Genomic DNA, 23,260 nt, shown 5'->3' on the forward strand with positions numbered 1-23,260 from the left:
TCGAAACAAAGGACGAGCGTGTGTGGGTGTTGCGACGGGAGCAGGCATCAAATGAGACGGATCAGGCGGTAACTGGGTTAACTGGGTTGTTTTATGCGACGCTAGTTAAATGACGTCGCCGTGCAACCACGCCTGTCTCATGGTGGGCTGTGCAGCTTGTGGGGGCGATGAATGCGAGAGAGAAATGATAGGTCCAGACAAGTGTGTCGGGTGGATTGTTACCTTGATGACTTTGAGAGGGAACGGTCCCTGAAAAGATCCCAGGCGGTTTCCTGACTCGTGGCATTGATACTCGAGAATGTGTATTTCGATTACTGTTGACGAGGTGTCTCTCAGCAGCTTGTGCGATTGCAAGTCTTCCTTCTTTCTTTTTGGCAGTTGACCGTCCTGCATTCGTAAGGCAGTTATCGAATTACACCATAAAAACGCATCTCACACGTTTACACCCCTGAAATGGCGCCGATGGGCAACCTAAAAAGCCGAACTCAAATTGTAGGTGCCGACGAGACCTTTGGCCAGAGGAAGGAAAAGTCTTCGGAAGCCCGAAGTCTAATTTTTATCTATCTATTTTCTAACTCGGTTGCTTTTATTTGATTTCTTTTGCACGGTTTTCTTCACCTTTTCCTATATATGTCGCTCCCTTCGAGTTTGGGTTATTTGGCAGGGGAGAGTGGGCTGTTATATGGCTCGTGCGCCGATTAGTTACCATTCCATCCACTCGTGCAGCCAAGAAAGCGCGTCCCTTCAACACCGCGTCTCGTCTTGGTTGCAATTGAAGGTCACGGCGATCCCAGCGAAGCCGAAATCCCGACCGCCTGCTCTTCAACCACAAACTGCAAGTCGCCAGCTGCCGACTTGACATTGCCTAATAGCACAACGGCACTCGAAGCCATGCGCGAAACTAGTTGCCGGTGAGGCATAACCATCAAACAATCCCGACGCAGCGTTGCCCGTTTGTCGAACCCGTGCAGATCCTCCATCGACGCCGAAAAAAATAAAAAAGCAGTAGAGTTGGCCAGGAAATTGGTTGCATATCGGGTTCGGACAATACATATAAGGGTAGGGAATAGCGGGATATGCGAAAGAATCATGGCTTCTGTTCTCGCCGACGTGGTCGATTTGACCATGGAGACGTCGTCATCCGAGAGCGGTTTGACTGCCGACGAAGTCGTGGTCGTGGCCAGCCGCCAAGTCTCGATGAGTTTTAAAGATGATGAGCATGTTCAAGCATCGCGATCATTTTTATCGCCATCGAAGCCGCAGTTGCGCAACGGGCCATTGGCTGTGAGGGCGGACAAAACACGGAGCCCCTTGTCATCGGTCCCATCGGTCCCATCGGTCCCATCGAAGAGACGAACCCCCGATGCGTCACCTGTTCGCAGGTCCGCACGAGCCAGCGATGACACTCCGCCACGGGCCACCCGCTTTTCCATCCGCGATGAAGTCCGCGACTCGCAATCTCCTCCGCCCAGCATCAAGCCCAGCACCACCCACCAACAACCTCCTACCCCGCAACCCTCGACCCGGCCGTCCCGAGGCCAACAGACGCCCAACATGCAGACGCCAAAGAGGACGGTTTGGACAGTTGAAAAAATAACGAGCGCCCTGACCGAGCTTTCGGAGCAGGTCGGCCAAGGCCATGCGCGCCTCGTCGAGTATGTCCTCGAAGAAGCCGAGAAAAAGGCTCGCGAGCCCAGCCATTTTAGCAAAGTCGATCATTTTGCCAGCATGCAATCAGTAGCGCTCGATAGCGCTGCTTCGCCGTCTCCGAAGATAGAGACCATGGGTGTCAAGTTCAAGGTGAGTGGCCACCCGAGCCGCAGGGCGCTGGGCCGTTGAGAATGCTAACCGTCCCGTAGCAACACAGTGGAGAGTATGGCAAGTCAAGGGGCAGCGGGCGCCGCGCTGTAGTCCCCGTCCTCTGTATCAAACCCAACAAGGAACCTGTCCCGGGATACCGGTTCCACCACGTGGAAATCCGCAAGAACATCCTCGCGCCGAACTCGATGCTGAACTTCGTCCCTCATCTTCGCGACGTCGACCCGAATTCGGAGGAGGAACAAAAGTATAGCAATTGGCTCAGGGACCTCGAAAGTCTCGACAACCAGTCCGGGTTTCAGCCTCAGAACCGGGCGCAAAAGCTAGCGAAGAGGGCCCAGAATGAATACGCAGCCACCCTTGCCCCGTATCTCGACCCATGGCTCCGCAAGCTGGCCATCGACGGCTGCACAAAATCCACCCTCATCCGCTACATGGCAAACCAGTCACAAAACGAGGACGCCATCACGCCACAGCAGAAATCAAATTTGCTCGACTCACATAGCGAGGGCATCGGCTCACCCCACGCGGCGCGGGCAGCGAAGCTTTTTACCGAAGCTTTTGACCGCGTCTTTAATGATAAGAAGAGCCACAGGCGTGTCGCCCTGCGCGACATTTTAATGCTGGACAAGTCTGTGGAGCCCATCTTGGACAACAAGAGGGCAAAGGACGGGCCAAGCTCGCAGAGGCTCGAGGATGAGGACTTGATGTCCAAGATCGGGGAATCGTTGGGGAGCTACTCTATTCTTGGTTGCCTCATCTGCTTCAGTCACGACTGTGAGCATGGCGAAATCGAGCGAGATAATCAGAAGCGGTGCTTCTCGCTTGAGGAGATCGGAGGGCTCGCCCCTACCCTCAGGAATAAGTGGGCAGCGCAACTCGAGGCCCAGAAAACTGGCCAGACCAACGGCGCAGCCCAGAGGCCGACGCATCAACCATGCAGGAACCAGTGCTACCGAAGCTACAACACCGGTGACCCAGACCAGGATGTCGAACCTTGGTCCGAAGATGATGTGAGCGTGCTGGAAGGAATCTTCGCGGCCATTGGCTATAGCTCGACGCTGAAAGCCGAGTGCTTCGTTGGCGCCGTGCTCGGGCGCTACTGCTGGGATGTCCACCGCAAGCTCCAGGAGCTAAACCTGACTCTGCCTCCCGTCGAGCCGCGTGCTGAGCAACCCAAACCCAAGGCGATACCATGGTACGACCGTAAGAAGAAGCAGCTATTGGGCGACTGGCAGGATGCTACCATCACCCACGAGCACGCTGTGCGCGAACTATTTGCTCCATGTCACCATGACGGGCCCTGTACCGCAGCGAACGGCTGCCCTTGCGCGTCGGCAGGCTCCCACCCGGTACTATGTGAGCGATTCTGCCTCTGCACTGCAGAGGAGTGCTCCCTGAAGTTCACCGGATGCGCCTGCCACTCATCTGGCAAGACTTGTCTCCAGCGGCAAAAAGAAGGGAAGCCTTGCATATGTATACAACTCAACCGCGAGTGCGACCCTATGCTTTGTAAAGGTTGCGGCGCCAGGGAGAGGGCCGACCCGGACAATGCATACGACGATCAGCTTCACTCGACGGGATGCCAAAACGTTGCCATGCAACGTGGGGCACCAAAGGCGGTCTTGCTCGGCAAATCCCAGCTCGAGGCATGCGGCTATGGCCTCTTCGCGGCCGAGGACATTGCTCAAGACGAGTTCGTCATCGAGTACACCGGCGAGCTTATTAGCCACGACGAGGGCGTGCGTCGCGAACATCGTCGGGGCGACGTCTTTGACGAAGATAACAAGGTTTCATACCTGTTTACTTTGCTCGAACAAGAAGGTATCTGGGTCGATGCTGCCATGTATGGCAACCTCAGCCGCTACATAAACCATGCCTCGGGCAACTGCAACATCATGCCTAGGATCATGTATGTCAATCATGAGTTCCGGATCAAATTCCTGGCCATCCGAGACATCAAAGCAGGCGAAGAGCTGTTCTTCAACTATGGAGACAATTTCCCCAACCTCACAAAGAAACTTGTTGAGCGCAGCAACGAGAAAGCGGGCGAAAGCGGTGACAAAAGCGCCACACAAAAACGCAAAAACAACACCCAACGTCCCACCGCACGCAAGACAACATCCAAGGCGAATGGTGAGGGTATTGGTTTTGCTCATGAAGCACGCAGCGATGAAGAGGACCCATGGTTTGGAGATCTACCCGTGGTAGAGGACGACGACGTAGGCGACGACTGGTCCGACCATGGTCGCAAACGACGCAAAAAGCGAGGTGGCAGGCGACCGGGAGCTGGCCGTAAGAAGAAGCAGACGGAGCCGTCTACCGCAGCGGAAGCCGGCGACGACGTCAGCCCAGGCTCGCAGCTTCGCACCGAAAGCAATAACATCAAAGGCGAGAGCGCTCAGCCCACCACGCCAACCCGGCGCCGGGTCTTGAAACGCTCCTACTCGGCCATGCTCAACCCAGTCCAGAGTCTCTCGGGGTCCGACGCCGGGTCTGCGGTCGCCGCAGAACCCATCAAGAAAGTGTCCAAGCGCGGTGGCGCCCGTCCGGGCGCTGGTCGTAAGCCGAAACATCGCCCGTCGGGCGCACACAAATCAGGTCACAAGGCGTCTGCCCATGCGAGCCAGAGCAGCTTCAGCAGCCTCAACAACGACACGGACAAGTCTACTCCTAAGAGGGGCCAGGCTACCGAGTCAACACCGAAGAAGGCTGAGAAGAGCGCCCTATCTACGCCGAAGAACGATTCCCGCAGCAAGGCCCCCGGCTCGGGGGCAGGCCGGAGGCGCAGAGGGGCCGATGCTGAAGCCGAAGACGCGAACGGCAGCGGCAACGTCGCAGATACACCAGGGTTGTACAGCCAGAATATGTTCCGGCCGATGAGTGACACGGGCTCGGTAGCAGGGAGCAGAGGGAGCAGAGGGAGCCTTCGCAGCAGTCAGAGGGACACTGGTGACGACGACGACGACGACGACGATGTGGTGGATAGGTCGGCTAGGAAGAGACAAAAGCCACTGCGGTATAGGGACGAAAAGGAGTAGGCCTTCTGATCATCCTTGCGGGCAGCGGATGCCATGGGCTTTTTGTTCTTGGCGAAGGTGCTTTGGTGTTGTTCGGTTGCTCGGTTTCATCGGTTGCTTGTACATACGGTTGTTCAGCGGGCGTGAGGTAGGCAAGTTTTCTCTAGAATAACAAGGTAGATGGTAAAAAGTGTATCTACTGCTGCCGTTTATCTCCACCCTGTCTGGTTTTTTTACCTACCCTGCTATGCCCTCCTTCGAGACATCCCATACCTCTATCCCGACGCCGCCAACCATTAGCTTTCCGGGAGCGATGAGCTCCAGATCTCCCGCATCCGCCACCGAGCTGTACCGGTTGTCCAGCATAGTAACCCGGATCCCTTTCGTGGCACTCCTTTCCGCCCTCCACATCTTGACCCTCTGGTCGTTGCTGGCCGTGGCCACTTCCGTCACCCCAGCCTCCGTTTTGACCACGGAAAGCCCGGTCACTGCCGCCGCATGCGCATCCTTTACTCGATATCTCCCGGCCACCACATACCCCCCCTTATTCCCATCCCACGCAAGATCCAGGAACCCAAGCGCGTTATCATCCCCACCCGTCACCACCAACCACCGGCCCTCATCCTCCGCCGCCAGATCCAAACTCTTGACACTACTCTGATGCAGCCGCACCACCAGCACCATCTCCAACTCCCCGTCCCCACCGTGCGCCGTCCTCCACACCGCCACGTGCCCGTCCGTAAACGCCGTCAGCACATGCACCTCCCCCGCGTCGCCGCCATCCACCTTCAGATACCGCACCTGCGTCGGGCACGCCCCCGTGTACCGCCCCGTAGCCAGCAGCACAAACCCCCCGGAACCACCACCACCCACCTCTGAACAAGCAGGCGAGTACATATACCCCCGCACGCTCGAATCCGACAGCGCCATCGTCACCAACATCTTCCCCCTCCCCCCGCTATCATCGCCCGCGGCACCCCAACCCGCAACGTCAAAATCCATAATCCGCAGATCCTTATCTTTGCTGCTGCCGCCGCTGTTGTTACCGTTATTATGCTCGCCGCCACCGTCCGACCACGACGCCTCGCGCACGACAGCCAGCGCATCATAGGTGACCGAGGCGAGGTGGGAGAGGCGCCAGACGAAGAGCTCTTCGCTGCCGGCGCTGCTGAGGAGGTAGGTGGTTGCGTTTGCGTTGGGATTGGGGGAGGTGGTGGTGGTGGGGGGGTTGGGGTTGAAGAAGCGGAGGGATTGGATGCCGGCGGAGTGGCCTTGGATTATGGCGAGGCAGGCCATTTTGCTGGTGGTGGTGGTTGTTGGTGTTGGGGAGGGTTGGTGGCGCCAGATGCGGATGGAGGTGTCTTCTGCGGCGGTTGCGACTAGGTTGCTGGCTGGTTCGGTTGGTTGAGTGTGAGGAGCGCCGGAGGAGGGGGGAGTAGAGGGTGAAGGGAGGAGGGTAGCGGATACGCTCTTGATCTCCCTCCCGTGCCCGCCGGCCCGTAGCACCCGCTCGGGTTCGGCGCTCTGTGAGACGACGCGCAGCGTTCCCGCCTTGGAGAAAACGAAGCGCATCTGGCCTGGGTCGTGCGGGCATAAGATGGTTGTGAAAGGCCGATGGGCGCCGCCGCATGGGATGCTGGAGAGGATTGTGCGGGTTGAGTCGTTGTAGGTGAGGAAATTTGGGCCGTAGAATCCTTGGAGAATCAACTCTGATTTCGGCTTCGCTGAGGAGGAGTCGTTAGATGGGGGTTGAGTGGTGAAAAAGGCCGCCTCGAGAACGTTGAGTGGCGGGGAGATTTCGTGCTGAAGGTTCAAGCCCGGAAGGGACGGTGAGGTGGTGAGGGTGTAGATACGGTATTTGCCATCGCGGCATGTAGTTAAGAAGGAAGATTGACCAGAGGAGGTCCCTGGAATGGGAACAATGCAAGTGATGCCGTCTTTTGTTTTGCAGTCCTTTCGGGAAGCCAAGGGGATGAAGTCGCCTGTATCAGGGTCGGTACCGTAGACCGTCAAAGAGCCGGTGCGGGAGCCGAGAATGAGCGTGCCATCGCAGAAGGTGGCTGCAGTGACGATGTAGTGTTCTACAAGTCGGATTTTGCGGCTATCCATCGTGGAGGTGTTGGTGGATGGGTCGAAGTGGAGGAGGACGGCGTGGTCGGAACCTAGGATGTTGATGAGAACAGACCAAGGTAGCTCGTTGGCAGCACGGTTGGGAGTGTCCAGTAGGATGATATCTGATATCTTTTCTGGGAGGCTGGCTATTTCCCGAACTTCTCCTTTCCGTAACAAGTAAACCTTGCCGCTTGCGCTGCCAATGACAGCCGTGTCCTTTGCTGGGCTCTTGACGACGTTGTAGGGTTTGAGATCAGCAACGATAGCTTCAGGTACGGCGACTTCTTCCCAGACGAGAGAACTTCCCATGGTCGCGAGAAACAACCTGCCGGAGGCGGTGACTGCCATGACTGTTTCCGACAGAAAGGCGTACCGTTGGAAGGTGTACTTGGTGTTCTTTGCGGTCTGGGTTTCAAGTACTGGCTGTGTGCTGCCTCGTAGATTTCGCAGTACCTCGTCGAAGCTGAAGCTGAGGTCCAGGTCTTCGTATGTGCCGAGACCCGAAGCGACTCCCCTAATCTTGCCAGCAACGACAATCTTGCCATCAGCCCCGCCGGTCGCCGCCAGGGGCTCATCATCTCCCCTACGCAACACAGCAGCAGACCAGATATTCTTCCCGCTGTGACACGTACTCGAGCCACAATGCCGGAGTGTCCCTGCCTTCCCTCCAGCCCCCGACCTAAGCGCATCCCACCGCGCCAGATCCAAGTCCAACTCCCACTTCTGCCGTGAACAGTCCTCCCCAAAGGAATAAACCTCCACGACCCCAGAGGCCAACGACCCCCTCCCAAACCCGACATGCCAAATCCTCGACACATGCCCCATCACCACAGCCACACACCTCGCCGAATCCCGCTCATTCCCCCTCTTCGCCTCCGAATTCCCCCCCTCCCCACCAAACCCGGTCTCCCTCGCCCCATCCAACCCCCCCACCACCACCACCCCCTCCCCATCACCACCCCCATCCCCACCCCGAGAACACCCCCCCTCTCCCCCCCCAATATCCCACACCCTCACCGTCCGATCATCACTACAACTCACCAACACCCTCCTCCCCCTTCCCAAATCAGGCGAGATACTAACGCCAAAAACCGACCCCTCATGCCCGGTAAACACGAACAGCACCTCCAACGGAAGGGCGCCAGTGCTACTAGTGTGGTATTTCCACACGATGATCTCGCCGAAGACGGTGCCGCCGGCGACGAGGATGGTGTTGGGGGTGAGGAGGGCCAGGTTGGCGGAGTAGAGGATGGGGCGGGAGGGGGAGGTTAGGGGGCCGAAGGTTAGGGGTGGGGTTGGGAGGGGGGGGTTGGCGTTTGTGTTGGCGTTTGTGGTGGTGTTGTTGCGGGGGGTGGAGAAAGGGAGGATTTCGTTGTGCGCTGTTACTAGCGCGCCCGTGAATTCTGAGCTAGAGTTGGGATCTTTGGGCAGAATAATGCCGTCGTAAATCCAGTCTGGGGCGTGGGACTCGGTGGGCGCGGGCGGTGTTTGGCCGGCGATGAGAGCTTGGAGGAAGCTGGGCGGGAGGAGGGTTACTGAGTGGCCGCCCCAGAGGAGCAGTTGCGTTTCTTTCGGGTTGTTGTCGTCAGGCTGAGAAACGTGGATGCCGTGGATGGGCTGGGAGTAGAACACCCGGAGCTGGCCAAGTAGACGAGAAGACTGAACGTCGTAGACCTTGAGCCAGGTGTCTTCGCCGGCGAGCAGGAGGACATGGTCGGGCCCGGTCTCGTACAATGCGAGGGCAGTTATGGGGCTGAGAGTATAGCTATGCTGTAGCCGTGTGATGGCCTGGCTCTGGGAAAAAGTTAGTGACTTGTGCCATTGAAGAATTTCGTCCTCCCCAAGCGACTTTGAATGAGTCAACAGGAAATCACACGATATTGGTACTCCATACCGGTTGAGCCATCGCGGCCGCAATGAGTTTCTTCTCTGAATTATTTTCAATATTTGGTATTTCAATGTACTTTATTGCTTAATAGGTTGATATAACATGATGGTGCCGTTCCTCATTCATGGTGTTGAGTTGAGAATTTCGACTCATGAACCCCATTTTGACGGCTGTCTATTGTGCATAAACCCTAACCCTGTATCTACAACCAAGTTTGGAAAGGGGCAGAGCTCGAGATAATTAACTTGACCCAAACAAAACACAGGGGAGATGGTTGTGCTCGAATTCTGGTATCTCAAGCGTAACAATTCCAGACCACGGCGTCGCCGAGAGACAAAACCTTGGCAACTCACCAAGATGAGGTGAGCCTCGAGAAGCTCAGGGGACACCAAAAATGGTGTTTCACTTTCTGCAGTTTCACCATTGGAGCCCGCTTCGTTTGTTCTTACATTCGACCGACCACCTCGGCCGATTAGTCCCGATCCAGAGAAGGCTGACAGTCAGACGGGAATGTGTTGGGGGGAATTCCGGCCGCTCGACGGTGCGTTATGCAAGCTGGGGCTCGCCTCGTCACCTCCCCACCCCACGCACGCAGCCACAACCATGCTCGATGCATGCCACGAACATGCGCATGCGGGATCTGCCCGACTGTGGCGCGGCTGCCAGCTGGGCGGCGGGGGCCAACAATCCTGGGGGCTGAACTGCATCATGCAAGTTGACTGAGAGTGACTGAAGGACCTTTGGTCAACCAACCAGCCGAACAGCAAACGCATCCATGGATCATGATCCTGATGTTGTGGTTGAGCAAACCAACAACGCGTGTCACAGCAGCCAGCCTTCACGATTCCAATGTGAACATGAGGTGCAGAAAACGTAATCATTATTCCAGTCATCAAACCCCAGCAGGGTATCATACCGAGGATGCCATCCATCGGCGTCTAACTGCTGCCCACCACGAGTGAGCCTCCCAAATCCAGCAGACCGCTCTTCGTCTCCCGAATTCCCAAAAAGAAAAAAGACCGCCAACGCCAAACATATGCAGCTGAAGATATCAAAAAGCCAAGAAAAAATACTAACAAACAGATCCATCGGCCAACCAAGAAGTTGCCTCCGCTTGTAAACCGTGACCTGTTCCATTCATCACGCCCCCAATTTTCATCCCCCTCTCACCACCCCACCATTCACATCACCAACCACCCCCGCTTACACACGGGCGTGCGAGTAAGGCTCGTAGGCACCCGTGGCCTGCGGGGCGTTGCCGTAGGGCTTAGCATAGCCGCCCTGGTAGCCAGCCGGCTCGCTGAGGCGCTGGTAGCCGGGCCCGCTCTGGATGAACTTCTCGGACTCCTCGCCGCGGCCGCGGCTGCGGCGGGAGGACGAGTGGTCAGGCTTGCAGCAGCAGATGGTGAACATCCAGAAGAGACCGGCGGCGATGGCGAAGGCGACGCCGATCCACACGGTGGCGAGGAAGCGCGTGTTGAGCTCGGCCTCGACGCCGTAGATCTCGGCGGAGGCCTTCATGGCGCCGACGACGATGACGGCGGTGGCGGTGGCGAGGCCTGCGGCGGCGCCCGTAGCGATGGTCGCGAGCGTGGCGATGAGCCAGGTCACGCAGGAGAAGGCGCGCGAGCAGTTGGCGAAGAGGCCGAAGAAGAGCTCGATGCCGAGGGTCACGTAGGCGATGATGAAGACGACCTGGGTCCACTTGGAGACGGTGCCGAAGGCGCGCACGGCGTCGGTGATCTCCTTGGGCAGCGTCACGTTCAGGCCCGTGGCCGTGAGCATGCTGTTGAAGTCGCCCGTGGTCGTGTTGAGCGCGGTGGCGGCCCAGTCGAACTTGCCCTTGGTGCAGTCGCGCGTGCCATTCTGGGTGGTGTAGCAGTAGTTCCAGATGTTGACGTCGTAGAGGTCGTACAGGCCGAGGTCGGCAGCCGTGATGTTTTCGGTCTGGGTCTGGCGCTTGCCGACGTCGATGTTGATGTCCGGAATGTCAATCTTGGATAGGTCGGGGAGGTCGACGTCGGGGAGGTCGATGTCGTCGAAACTGGACGCATTGAAGCCAGTACCCTCAAGGATTCTCGAGACCGAGGCCGGCGACAGCGAGAGGTCCGTCACATTGACACGGAACATGTAGAGGCTCTTGTCAGCGAGGCCCGAGAGTCCTGCTACCAGCATGGCAACCAACGATGCCAGCGTCAGCAGGAACGGCACCAGCACACACACGAATCGCCCAAAGTTGGCCATTGTGTGTTTTGTTTTGTGATGTTTTGTTGTTGTTGTTGTTGTTGTCGATTTTCTGCCCAGTCAGGTAAGGCGGTGGACGTGATAGTTAACTTGTCAAGGTATTTTGTATTCTCGGGTCGGCGGGGTGTGGGGGGTGACGTAAGTTGCTGCAAGTGTCGAGGGGTGGAATGTCTCGGCCAAGCAAACTAGAAGAATACGAGTGTTGGGAACGCGAGGAACCGATAACTCGAAAGAAATGATGACGAGCCAGATAGATAGGTGAATATGGGAACGAGGTCGGTTGTACGGGTGGGTGGTTCGAGATAAATAAAAATCTCATCCGGCCAGGCCTGCTGGCTGCCGTGCTGCTAACTCGGGCGAAATGCCAAAACAAACCTGTGCTGACAAGTTGAACAGGGGTCCTGTTTTGCAGCAAAGTGGTTCACAGAAGGGCTGTGTTATCGGCCGATAGGTGGCGCAGTTTGCCCATCCCCAGCCTGCATCCCTGCGGGTGACGAGGGGAGACCCACTTCCCGGTCTCTAACCAAACGGGACGAGGGACGAAAATGAAAATGCAGCAGCCACGGCAGCCCGGACAACAGGCTGCGGTGCAACACCCCGGCCAGGCCTCCAAGCCAAGCATTTCCAGCCCCATCATCTCGCGGTTTTTTCAGCATGGCCCAGCGCTGCGGAACACCGTTTATTGGACTTGAGCCTCACCGCTGGCATCAGCAGGAGTTTGACTCAAAATGGGTAAAATCCTGCGACAGGGCCTCCATTTCCCCTCTTGGGTTCCTTTGGGCGCAAAGCTTGCAGGATTCCTTTGGGCGATAAGATTACAGATCGACGGCAGGAGCACTGAGGTGCTGCATGGCTGCATGGCTGCCTTGGTCTTTTCGCGTCGCTGGCTCCATGTTGATTGTTGATTTCAAAGACCCGACCATCCAGCTTCCATCCTGCTAGCTGAGCCATTGGTTCGACCAAGGTGGGTTGGGTCGTCTTCCTGCGTCCAGCACAGTCGCCATCTTTTGATGCAAAGACCACGAAACAACCTAGAAACCCCATCTGGTTTCTTCGGACGAAGTGGATGATGGCTTTCGCCCGGGGGTTTCGCGTCAACTTTCCCTGGTTTGAGCCAGATCAAACCCACAGGTTCCTGCGTTGGCGCAGATCCAGAAGTGAAGTCGGGCTGATCTTTTTCGCAAAACACCATTTTAGTCCTTTCATTGGCGTTGAAGTCTACAACACCCCACCATATGAGGTTGAACTGGAGTTGCAGCCACAGGGACCACGCGTCTTTTGTTTCCGAGCAGTGCGAGCACGACTTGCACGGTCGGGCTGTTGCGGGGCTCGCGGGGTTGCATGAGTGAGCGCAGGCAAACTTGCGGGAGCAGAACCCACCTAGCCCACCAGCCCACCTAGACAACTCGCACAGCTCCCTCTGGCAAGCCTGGCGATTGGTGTCGATGGCGTTGCTTGGCCGAGCGGGGTCATCTCGCGGCTTCTTTTCGCAGTGGCGCGCTGACGACAGCGCCCAACGCTGAGCCTCACCATAGCTCACTTTTTGATTTTCAGATGATAAACCACGCTTGAGACAACCGCGTCAATACGAAGTCAAAACCCGCTATTCCATCCGCCCCCCCAAAACGACGCGTCGTGTCTCGGATCCAACAACCTAAGCTGCTAAGCTGCCGTGGAATCTTTGGTGGCATTGCAGTTTCAACGTGATCGCACCACCAAGCACTGTGGCTTCCTCATCCAGCCCTTGCATGCTGTGGGTGTATGCGGTTGGTGCTTTGTGGCTGGCCATGCATTGTGGTGGCTGGGCCACGTTTGGGCTGTTGGTGACTTGTTGGTGCCAGAGGGCAGAAATTTCTATATTTGGAAATCCGCCTCTCCCACGTTTACCGAACTGTGGGCACCAGGAGATTCGGGGGCGGTGGGCGGCATCGCCAAGACTCGGCCTCCACGAAACCCACCACGATCCGCATCCGTAAGGCCGGGCTCCGGCTCCGGACCCGGTCACCGAGAATCGTGGCCGGGCCAAGGTCGAGCAGGCCGGTCGGCCGCCCCTGCCTTCTTACCAAACAGAAGTCGAAACAACGGTGGCCTAGGTTTCATTCTATCGGAACCCGTAAAATATTCTGGTAGAAAATAAAAGAAAATAAAAAAGGGGCCGACAAAAGACACGACGACTTAAGACTGTTTGGTTTCGTCCATGGACCGCGACGGCATTTTTCGAGCCACGAAGCCGGAATCACTGTTTTCGGGATGCGCTGGCGGAATGTTGTTCGGCAGTCCGAGCCAGCCCGAGCCAGCCCGAGCCAGCCCGAATCAGCATTCAGCGTGGGATGCGGGTTCGATCAATTCGATCAATGCGATCAGTCCTGCAATCCAGCGAGTAAGCCGTCTGGCTCCCCCACTGACCCCCAGCGGGCTGCAGCTGTGGCATGCGTAAATTCGGAACCGAGACCATCGCCTGGGGATGCAGATCGAATCATCAACGCTCGTGGAGAAATTTCTTTCTTTCATCACTGATCCTGTCCGTCCCACACACACCGCTCCCCGAGAGCTGGCCTTGGAGGCGGTCATGTGGTCAAACAACATGCGCCGTCGCGGGGAGACAAGCCAGGGTAAAAAAGTCACACAAGCTGGCACGTCTGACAATCCCTGGCGGCTCGGGCAGCCCTTAGGTCGTCTTGACCCCACCCCCCGGTGAAGAGCTCTGCTCCCGGGGCGTTGCATTGCGACGCACCCCATCGGTAGCCTTCCGTGCCTGTCGACTTGCTCGAGTGTGCTATCCGATCAAAATGTCACCATATCTTGTTTTCTTTGCGTCCACTTGCTGTTGTCGAAATTCGTCGAAATTCGTAGCCGAGCCTCTCGTGTCAACGCTGATGTTTGTGACACCATACGATGGGTCTAGAATATTGGAGACGATTGGGGATTGGGGATACCGTATTCCGGGGAATTGACAGCTTCGCTTCGATGTTCACAGCAGGACCAAGACGGCTCCTGTCTCACCCGGCGCAGCCAAGGCAGGGCAGGGCCCGAGAGATGGGACATTCCCACCATTCTGTTTCACTCTCTTTGAGTTGGTATATTTTCGCCTTTCTGCGGGACATTGACATCCTTGATGCCACCTGCCACCTTGCCACCCGCCGTATAGGTGGTGAGTTTCAGATTCAAATCGACGTTTTTCCTATGATTTGGTGCTTGTTGTTGGTCCGTGGATGGACCGCTCTGGCCGCTGCAAGCTCCGCAAGGTGAGGTGCAAGGCACGCTGGAGTGCGGGGCGCGCTAGCCAAGAACAGTGCCGTGCAGTGGGCAACCGCCTCGACTCCAGCAGGAGAAGAGGCACGTGCTGCCAACTAAGTCCACCGATTGTCGAAAGGAAGCACCTGCCGTCTTTTGACGTTGCATCTTCTTAAGTGTGTGAAGAAGCCTCCAGAGGTAGTAGCCATCCATCACCAAGCATCGCATATTGCACCTTGTTGCCGCCAATTCTTGCTGCTTCTCGCCGCCACTTTTGCTGAACAGAACCCGACTTGGAGTTGGACCCCTGGTCAACCAACCTAGGTGTTCGGACAAGCGCGTGTATCAGAAGGCCCCGCCAACCCTTTCGTTCATCCCGCAGCCGATGACGACGGCAGCCCGGTTTTCCCCAGACTCACCAAAAAAAAAAATCGTTGACTTAAGTTAACACTTGCCAATCAACCTCATCTGCCTGACCCATTCTGTCTCCTGGTGTTCGCAGACCCCTTGGACCCTTGGACCCACGGTTTTATCTATTTTCCGTCTGAACTAGGGGTCGCATATCTCCTTGACACCGACCGGCACACCCGGCCGTGGCAACCAAAACCCCTATCAATCGAACTCCAGCAGTGGCGATTCTCCAGCGACGGCGAACCGCGCGTCTACTTTACCACTCGCCAACCTGCTTCATTCTCTCTCCGATTACCCGGACTACCCCGACCGTCACCTCTTCCCTTTGACAACGGGAACCGACCGGCCGACCGACTGAAGGCATTCATTCCCCCGGCACCAAGCTCCTCCTTTAGCCTTGGCGTGATAGCTCTGGGTCACTCCCTTATCAGCCGAACCGCGCGCAAAGCAAGCAGGTCTGTTTTTTTCCCACGGCATCGTCTTCGGTGCAATCCCCACATTTTCTCGTTTCGCGCTCTTCTCGGTATCATCCATTGGCTTTCATTGCCACGCGGTTTTTGCTACCTTGACTGCGCTCGTCGCTGTTTTGCTGTTCCGTTCACCGATTCCGTTCGCGAGGCTGACATCACCGACTCTCGTGGAGTCTCTCGCGCGCCGGCCTACAACAGTCCCGACTCCCGCTTTTGCATCGACCTTTGTCCGCCCGTTATTTCCGACCAGCGTACGCGGCGCCCCGGCGTTGATAACCCCGACAATAACCTAACGTTCCCCCGCGCGCGCTCGCGGATCTTTGAAAACGGAACACTCACCGGGTCGCTGGTCTTCCACCGCCGCCACCCTACTCTTCGACCTCGACCACTTTTATCATCCTCCCTAGGACCTGGGGGACACGAAAGAAAGACAATAACTCAGAGACGGGTGCAGCGGTAGGCTGTGTGGGTATTCAAAGGCGACCCAGCCGGTACCACAAACCTGACACGCGCACGCCGTCCATCCCGTTGACTTCTCCAGACCAGAGCTACAAACTCTGACACCGAGAAACTATGGGCAACCAAACCTCCAAGGATTCCGGCGCGGCATCTGCTAAGGCGTCGGGCAATGGCGACGACGCGCTGCAATCGTACCCCTCCTTCAGCAGGTCCGACACGAGAGACTCGTCCCGGTCGTTCCGCTCCCTGCGATCCAAGATTCCCGGCTCAGGCAAGACTGACAGCCCCAGGAGCTCTGCCATACTAACGAATGGTGATACGCCCGATAAATCAGATGTGGGTTCGGTCAAGTCTGGGAAGAGCGGTAGGTCGCCGCACGGCCGATCCAACCGTTCCAGCTCGCTCCCCTCGCCCAGTTCGCCTTCCTCCATCGACACCGCCACAGTGGGCTCTCCGCTTGCCGAAGAAGTTCCCCCGCCGTCTCCTATCCAGTCGGCGTCCATGAAAGCTGGAATTCACGATGTCTCCGCCGCTCAGGCCAGCGGAGAGGTAGATCAAGTTTCGGACCAGCCGCCCTCTGGTGCTGCCAACGCCGACTTGGGGATGCAACAGCCAGGCCAGAGTATCCTCGTCAAGCGCGAGGATACGCCCAACCCCATCTTGAACATCACTGGACAGGAATCTCCCAAGGACGAAACTGCTGCGGGTGTTGCTATGAGTGACATCAAGGACATCGACCTCGATGATTTCATCAAGCGCCTGCTTGATGCCGCTTATGCCGGCAAGGTCACCAAGAGCGTCTGCCTCAAGAACGCCGAGATCGCCGCCATCTGCCACCGCACCAGGGAGGTCCTCCTCTCGCAGCCGGCTCTTTTGGAACTGGACGCCCCAGTCAAGATCGTTGGGGATGTCCACGGCCAGTACACAGACCTCATCCGCATGTTTGAGATGTGCGGCTTTCCTCCCAAGGCGAACTACCTGTTCCTTGGCGATTACGTGGACCGCGGCAAGCAGTCTCTCGAGACCATCCTGCTCCTGTTCTGCTACAAGCTCAAGTACCCCGAGAACTTCTTTCTCTTGCGTGGCAACCACGAGTGCGCTAACGTCACGCGCGTCTACGGTTTCTACGACGAATGCAAGCGGAGGTGCAATGTGAAGGTCTGGAAGACCTTCATCGACACCTTTAACTGTCTCCCCATCGCTGCTATCGTCGCCGCCAAGATCTTCTGCGTCCACGGGGGATTGTCGCCAGCTCTCGGCCACATGGACGACATCCGGAACATTGCGCGCCCGACGGATGTCCCCGATTACGGGCTCTTAAACGATCTGCTCTGGTCCGATCCCGCTGATATGGAGCAAGACTGGGAGGCCAACGAACGAGGCGTCAGCTACTGCTTTGGAAAGAAGGTCATCACCGATTTCCTCGCTGCCAACGATTTCGACCTAGTGTGCCGAGCCCACATGGTGGTTGAAGACGGCTACGAATTCTTTACGGATAGGGTCCTGGTCACCGTGTTCAGTGCGCCAAATGTGAGTATCGACTCTAACCGTCGTCCCCCAAGGTTATTGCGACTAACAAGTTCCAGTACTGCGGAGAGTTTGATAACTGGGGTGCTGTCATGTCAGTCTCTACCGAGCTCCTGTGCAGCTTCGAGCTACTTAAGCCACTGGATTCGAACGCTCTCAAGAATCACATCAAAAAGGGCAGAAACAAGCGCGCCCAAATGCTCAATAGCCCGGTATGTCTCCCAACCCCCATGCAGGACGCCGATGGTAAATGGGACTAACAATTTTGTAGCCTGCCGGGTTGTATCCCCAAAGCGTCTGAGTTGGCGGCAATGCCACGGTGCGCTACGCTCCGCAATACATTACCTTGGTGATGTTGCAGACAATACCGGGCTAAAAGACCAACCAGACACCACACAGCCGAGCCGCAGGCTGGGTTGGGGACAAATGGTGCTATACGATAGCACGCGCGGGCGAATGGGTCAAATACGAAACCCCACAGAAACGATACGGGCGCCTCTTGGGCCCCGGAAACAAGTAATACATCCATCGATTGCCAGAAGCGGCGATAACTGTACGGACAAAACGTCAAAACTGGAACAAGGCGACGATCTCGGCGAACTCACAACCCGGGATGGGCGGCGACGAGATCGGATTTCACTCCTTTGGCCATTGCGACCTAGGTTTCATGAATGCCCTTTCTAGGCATTTATTGCTTGCGATTGCTACCATCGGCGGACACATTGCATTTACTGGGAGGAGCGCGTGACGGTCAACCCCCCGATTTGGCAATTTGAGAAATCGAAATGCCAGCTCCGGGCGGAGAGATCTTGTATAGAGGGTGCCAGGCCTGGGCGAGGAGCAGACGGGAATGGACGCGAATGGCTCTGGAAAAAACGGGCTATCGACATATCACGGTGGTCTTCGCAGCTTGAAAGGCAAAGCTGGCGTACCCGACCCGCTCCACGTTCTTCGCCCCTCGCCTCTCACATCTCCACATAGCTTATGTTCCTCACGGCCCTAATGCTCCTTGGACGCCTATGGCTTCGTTGCGGTTTTGCCACTGGTAGATACCCTCCGGAGCGGAGGCAGTTCGTAGTCTACGTTAATATAATGGGGAATGTTGGTTGATTTGCACATCGAGTCACGCATGATAACCTTGTGTGATGTGATAACAGGAAATCGGAAACAGAGCGCCCTGGAAGTGAATCCTAATTTACAGAAGACTATAAGGCTATATGGGAGTCCAAACAAACAGCTTACAAGGACTCCGGTCTACTTAGCCTCAACGGCCGCCTGCGCTGTCGGTGCCTCCTTGACCCTCCTCAGGATGAATATCCTTTCCACCATTCTCGGGCCAATCCACCATCCTCCGGTCAAATCTCTAACCGTCCTCTTCAAAAGAGCAACTGTCTCTCCCAAGCCCACGACCCGGGGCGTTCCCTTCTCTACTCTATCATCGCCCCGCTCACTCCCCGGCTTGACAACCTCAATCCCGCCATACCCCTTAACCACCCCGACGGTTTCCCACTCCCCGCCAACAACCTTGCTCCGATCCTCAACCAACAGGTAATCGAACCGGCTCCAGAAATCGGCGCTCGCCAACACAGCGTCGTCCTCCGTCTTGTCCACCACAATCCGCACCCCGTCCTGGCTTTGACCTTGGCCCTGCTGCTTGACCTTGACTATCCCACCCCCTGCCCCTAACCCGGAGGAAGAAGAAGCAGCAGACGAAACCGAACCCGCAACACCCGACCCCGTCCCAAACAGCGTCACCCCCGTCATGCACGCCAGAACATCCGCATGCACCGGCACCACCGCACCCCCACCACCACCACCAACCCCCGCAACACCGCGCACATAAGCAAGGGCCTCCCCCCCCGGATAATTCAGCGCCGACACCGCCAACATCGCCGAGCTCGCCGCCCACGAGCCCACCACCGACAGCACCAACCCCGCCGCCAGCAGCGCCGGCACAGCACCCTTGCCCGTCCGCCGCCGAAAGACGTGCGCGGCAGCGAGGGCGGCCGCCGCGGTGAACGGGGGCGCGGCGTACAGGATGAAGCGGGTTTCCTTGTGGGGCTGGGCGGAGTAGATGGCGATGAACAAGGTGGTGGGGAGGGTGAGGGGGCGGGCGGCGCGGCGGAGGGCCGGGTGGGTGAGGGCGAGGGGGAGGAGGAGGAGCGGGGTGAGTGGGTTGAGGAGCAGGCGGGGCAGCGCGGAGGTGAAGTACCAGTGCCAGGGGGCGGTGCCCCAGGCGGAGGCGCCGCCGTGGATGACGTTGTAGAGGAAGCCGGTGAGTTCGGGCCAGAGGGGGAAGGGGCCGCGGTGTTGCCAGAAGTAGGTGTCGATGGGGAGGGAGATGGTGAGCGCGGAGAGGAAGGAGATGGTGAAGGGGCGGATGGCGCGGGAGAGGGAGAGGGTGGGTTGGAGGAGCTGGTGGAGGACGGTGGTGAAGAGGAGGAGGGCGATTTCGGAGCGGAAGATCACTGCGGCGAAGACGAGGGTGGTGATGGAGAGGCGTTGGCGGCGTGGGGTGGATTTGGGGTTGAGAGGGTTTGGAAGGAGGAAGGAGAAGGCGAGTGTTGCTGGAGGGAGAGGGTGTTAGCTACCGTGGTGGTGGGTTGGATGGGGAATGCGTAGGTAGGGGGGAAGTACTCAGGCCAAAAGCGAACATGTTTGGCAGCGTCCGGGAGGCATAGAAGATGACGTGGAACTGGCTAGCCTGGAGGAGGAGGTACCATCTCGCTACCTCGGCGCCGTATGCTCGCCTAAGATTCCGGGCGAAGACGAGCAGGCAAGCGGCGTTGAATAGGCCGAGGATGGCTCTCACGACTAGCTGGGCATGTTGAAATCCAACCAGGGCAACAATTGGCTGGGCGAGCCCGGCTAGCAACACGGGGCCTATAAAAGTCCGTGGGACAGCTCCTGGAAAGGTGAAGTGGTCGTAGGTGCTGGACAGTTTGTTATAGACATCGGATGTTGGCACCCCGTAAACAAGCACATCATGAGCTGCTTGGATGTTGAATGATTCCTCGACCTTGGTGTATGGGGCGACGATAAGGTGTACCAGGATAAGCCCGGGTATTGAGAGATACAGAAGAATATCTAGGTTATTATTAGTGATTTATTTGATGAAATTGAAGAGTAAGTAAATAAATCATTACCTAACAGTCGCGTTCCTGAAGCTTCACTCCCATGATGTTTGGCAGATGTTGACTGCACATTCTTCGAAGGTGCCATAGTGTATTCTATCAATTATACCTAACCACCAACTGGACTGCCAACCACCTGTTGTGAACAAAATTGGTGTTGACAGTGCCAATGGAGGTTGATAAGTTTAAAGGTGAGTGAGCTCTCTGGCAGGCAACGGAATGGACAGGTCGTTCCTTGGCCCCACCGCTCTGCCACAGGGCGGGCCACAGGGTGTCCAGATCCTTGTCACTGCCCCTGAACGTGCACGAGCCTTTTGGAAGGGTGGCCCCGCCATTCCCCCACAGCGCAACAGCTCGAGCCTTGGAACATGGACCCCGCGACGCCGAACCTCAAGCCATAAGATATTCGAGCCCAAGGCCACGACATCCTCCAACTTCACCTGGGCTAAACCGCGGGCATACCAAACATCCCCCGACAAGATGGCGACCGCAGACCCATTCGATTCGGCGCTGTAAGCAATCCGTCCCATACATCATCCCTTTCTTAACCAAACCAAACCCCAAACCCCCATCCACCACTTAACTAACCCCCACCCCCTCCCGGCGACAGCGACCTCCTCCGGCGACTCAACCCAAAGCAGACCGGCGAACACCTGACCAACATCATCGCACTCGCGCCCGATCTCACCGAAGACCTACTCTCGTCGGTGGACCAGCCGCTGACGATCCAGCGGTGCAAGCAGACGGGGCGGGACTACCTGCTGTGCGACTACAACCGCGACGGCGACAGCTACCGGTCGCCGTGGAGCAACCAGTTCGACCCGCCGCTGGACGAGGGCGGCGCGGGCGGCGTGGGGCCCGGCGGCAGCAATGAGGGCGCCGGCGAGGGCGCCGTCCCCGGCGAGCGCGTCCGCAAGATGGAGGTCAAGGCCAACGAGGCTTTTGATATCTACCGGGATTTGTACTACGAGGGTGGCGTGAGCTCGGTGTATCTGTGGAATTTGGATGATGGGTTTGCGGGTGTGGTGCTGTTGAAGAAGGGTGAGTGAAGGACACACAGACACACACATCCCATATCTACAGATCACAGATCCGGAAACTAACAAATTGCCCTTGCCGCGGTTATCTAGCCTCCCCCCAAAACGACGGCGCCTCCTCCGGCGTGTGGGACTCGATCCACGTGTTCGAAGCCAGCGAGCGCGGGCGCACGTCCAACTACCGGCTAACCTCGACGGTGATCCTGACGCTGGCGACCAAGGGCGCGGCGCTGGGCTCGGTGGACCTGAGCGGCAACATGACGCGGCAGGTCGAGCAGGACCTGCCCGTGGACAACGACGAGAGCCACATCGCCAACATCGGCCGGCTCGTCGAGGACATGGAGCTCAAGATGCGCAACCTGCTGCAGGAGGTCTACTTTGGCAAGGCCAAGGACGTGGTCGGCGACCTGCGCAGCATCGGGAGTCTGAGCGAGGGCCAGCGGGACCGCGAGACCCAGCGCGAGATAATTGGGGGGATGCGGAGACGAGAGTGATGAGTAAACTACTAGTTATGACGCATGATATCAAATGAAATACTAGGCCTCCCTGGGCCGAGATTACGGTCTCGATTTTGCCCCCCACGCTCTGGAGCCCCGAAGCAAACTGCTTTTGCCGTGAAATTGCTCAGGACCGTGCGACGGAGCAGACTCGGTGGGCCCGTTTCAAGAGCGTCCGTCTCCTTAATCTGGACAGATGCGTGCGTCATGGAGGCGCGGGAAGATCTGGATCGTCCCTGGCCCGCATCTCGGCAAACTCAAACCTCACCTCGGGAGATGGTGGGTGCTACACAGTAATTATCTTTTCAGTATCGCCGCACCCCTTGAACCCCAGCAAACACTCGGTTTGTAGCGTACCTACAAGCATAAATACTTACTTCATCTCTCAAGCGTCGGTAACTACTTGTGGCGCTCTGGGCACGGAGTATTCGTTGCATCGGCTTGGGAACCCCAGCCGCGCTGCCTTCAATGTTAGTCCTCCCAAAATCCCACCAAGTTTTAGTTACGGAGTAACTCCACGAGCCCACGGACATCTTCTTCCCGAGGTTATCGGTAAAAGTGCCGGCCGTCCTTGGATAGAAAAGTAGGCAGACAACGTTGCTTTTTCAAGCGCCGATCGTGACATCCAAGAAAGGCTTATTTGCCACCGCGGAGGCCGGAGAGTGCCGCCCCGGTTAGCCTTCTACGCCTCCGCGTCTGATCCTGCGAGTAAAAGGGGACTGGTTTCCGAACCGAATTGGGCCTGCCTCGCTGAACTGATGAAGTGGTGCTTGATTGGTGTTGATGGGGGAATGACGCAAACGGCGCGGCCAAGACATGGAGTAATCTGCTAGGTGAACCCGTTTGGAAAGAGCTTGGTCTGAGACTTGACGCTTGGAGATTGAACGGTTGATGTGGCGTCCTCGGGAATCTGATATTGTCGTTTGTCACCGGGCCAGATTCTGACCGTTTGTTAACCTTTTGAGCCCTTGTTTGAGTTGCCGGCGACCCCGTCGGTTCAGAAATCCGCCGTGGAACCGGAAGGGGAGCCGAACCTGGTTCACTGCATGCCGAGCTTGGAAGTCTTCTAGAAAAGTTCGCCCGTGGCTTCCCGGCTCACCGTGAGCGGCCCGGGATGGTGAGGTGGGGTTGCTGCCCCTGACCGGTTCCATTCTTGGCGTCCCGTCTGCTGACATCTTTCCGGGTTTGGGTAGACCCTGTCGTGGCTGTCACTCCTGTGTGTGACCACCCCTGGCGGGACTTCCTTCCGGTCAACTCCTTGCTTTGGCGGCGACAACTCCGAGATTCGACGACCACTGTGAAGCCCCAATCACGGGCTGGCCAGCTCCGGTTGCAAACGGGACAAGACCGGTGAGCAGGTTCGAACAGGCGAGACGGGCAGAGGAAAGCTTCGCGACCTCGAGCAGGGG

At 57.4% G+C, this 23,260-nt stretch overlaps 6 protein-coding genes across 6 annotated transcripts; 3 read left to right on the forward strand and 3 right to left on the reverse strand.

The window, feature by feature from the left end:
• The first annotated feature begins 729 nt into the window (after positions 1 to 729).
• F5144DRAFT_502086 (uncharacterized protein) lies at positions 730 to 5,023 on the forward strand. The gene is made up of 2 exons (XM_066786403.1): positions 730 to 1,800; positions 1,860 to 5,023. Exons 1-2 carry the CDS (start codon positions 1,090 to 1,092, stop codon positions 4,857 to 4,859), a joined length of 3,711 nt encoding a protein of 1,236 aa, XP_066648538.1. The 5' UTR covers positions 730 to 1,089; the 3' UTR covers positions 4,860 to 5,023.
• F5144DRAFT_523310 (uncharacterized protein) lies at positions 5,024 to 8,967 on the reverse strand. The gene is made up of 4 exons (XM_066786765.1): positions 8,845 to 8,967; positions 8,139 to 8,744; positions 7,134 to 7,895; positions 5,024 to 7,079 (listed from the first exon to the last, which is right to left on the reverse strand). Exons 1-4 carry the CDS (start codon positions 8,854 to 8,856, stop codon positions 5,076 to 5,078), a joined length of 3,384 nt encoding a protein of 1,127 aa, XP_066648539.1. The 5' UTR covers positions 8,857 to 8,967; the 3' UTR covers positions 5,024 to 5,075.
• A 734-nt stretch (positions 8,968 to 9,701) lies between these two features.
• F5144DRAFT_555685 (SUR7/PalI family-domain-containing protein) lies at positions 9,702 to 11,544 on the reverse strand. The gene has a single exon (XM_066787925.1). It carries the CDS (start codon positions 11,080 to 11,082, stop codon positions 10,042 to 10,044), a length of 1,041 nt encoding a protein of 346 aa, XP_066648540.1. The 5' UTR covers positions 11,083 to 11,544; the 3' UTR covers positions 9,702 to 10,041.
• A 4,226-nt stretch (positions 11,545 to 15,770) lies between these two features.
• Positions 15,771 to 17,484, forward strand: F5144DRAFT_597727 (Metallo-dependent phosphatase-like protein; the record flags this gene model as incomplete). The annotated part of the gene is made up of 3 exons (XM_066790893.1): positions 15,771 to 17,186; positions 17,243 to 17,395; positions 17,455 to 17,484. 3 exons carry the CDS (start codon positions 15,771 to 15,773, stop codon positions 17,482 to 17,484), a joined length of 1,599 nt encoding a protein of 532 aa, XP_066648541.1.
• An 835-nt stretch (positions 17,485 to 18,319) lies between these two features.
• On the reverse strand, positions 18,320 to 20,513 carry F5144DRAFT_617180 (glycosyltransferase family 22 protein). Its single transcript, XM_066791869.1, has 3 exons — positions 20,330 to 20,513; positions 19,821 to 20,270; positions 18,320 to 19,750 (listed from the first exon to the last, which is right to left on the reverse strand). Exons 1-3 carry the CDS (start codon positions 20,403 to 20,405, stop codon positions 18,438 to 18,440), a joined length of 1,839 nt encoding a protein of 612 aa, XP_066648542.1. The 5' UTR covers positions 20,406 to 20,513; the 3' UTR covers positions 18,320 to 18,437.
• A 73-nt stretch (positions 20,514 to 20,586) lies between these two features.
• On the forward strand, positions 20,587 to 21,945 carry F5144DRAFT_555692 (F-actin-capping protein subunit beta). Its single transcript, XM_066787926.1, has 3 exons — positions 20,587 to 20,829; positions 20,928 to 21,358; positions 21,448 to 21,945. The coding sequence occupies exons 1-3, from the start codon at positions 20,798 to 20,800 to the stop codon at positions 21,846 to 21,848; spliced, it is 864 nt and encodes a 287-aa protein (XP_066648543.1). The 5' UTR covers positions 20,587 to 20,797; the 3' UTR covers positions 21,849 to 21,945.
• The last annotated feature ends 1,315 nt before the right edge of the window (positions 21,946 to 23,260 follow it).

Source organism: Chaetomium tenue, assembly GCF_020726465.1.
Source record: "Chaetomium tenue strain MPI-SDFR-AT-0079 chromosome Unknown F5144scaffold_1, whole genome shotgun sequence".
NCBI classification, from domain to species: domain Eukaryota; kingdom Fungi; phylum Ascomycota; class Sordariomycetes; order Sordariales; family Chaetomiaceae; genus Chaetomium; species Chaetomium tenue.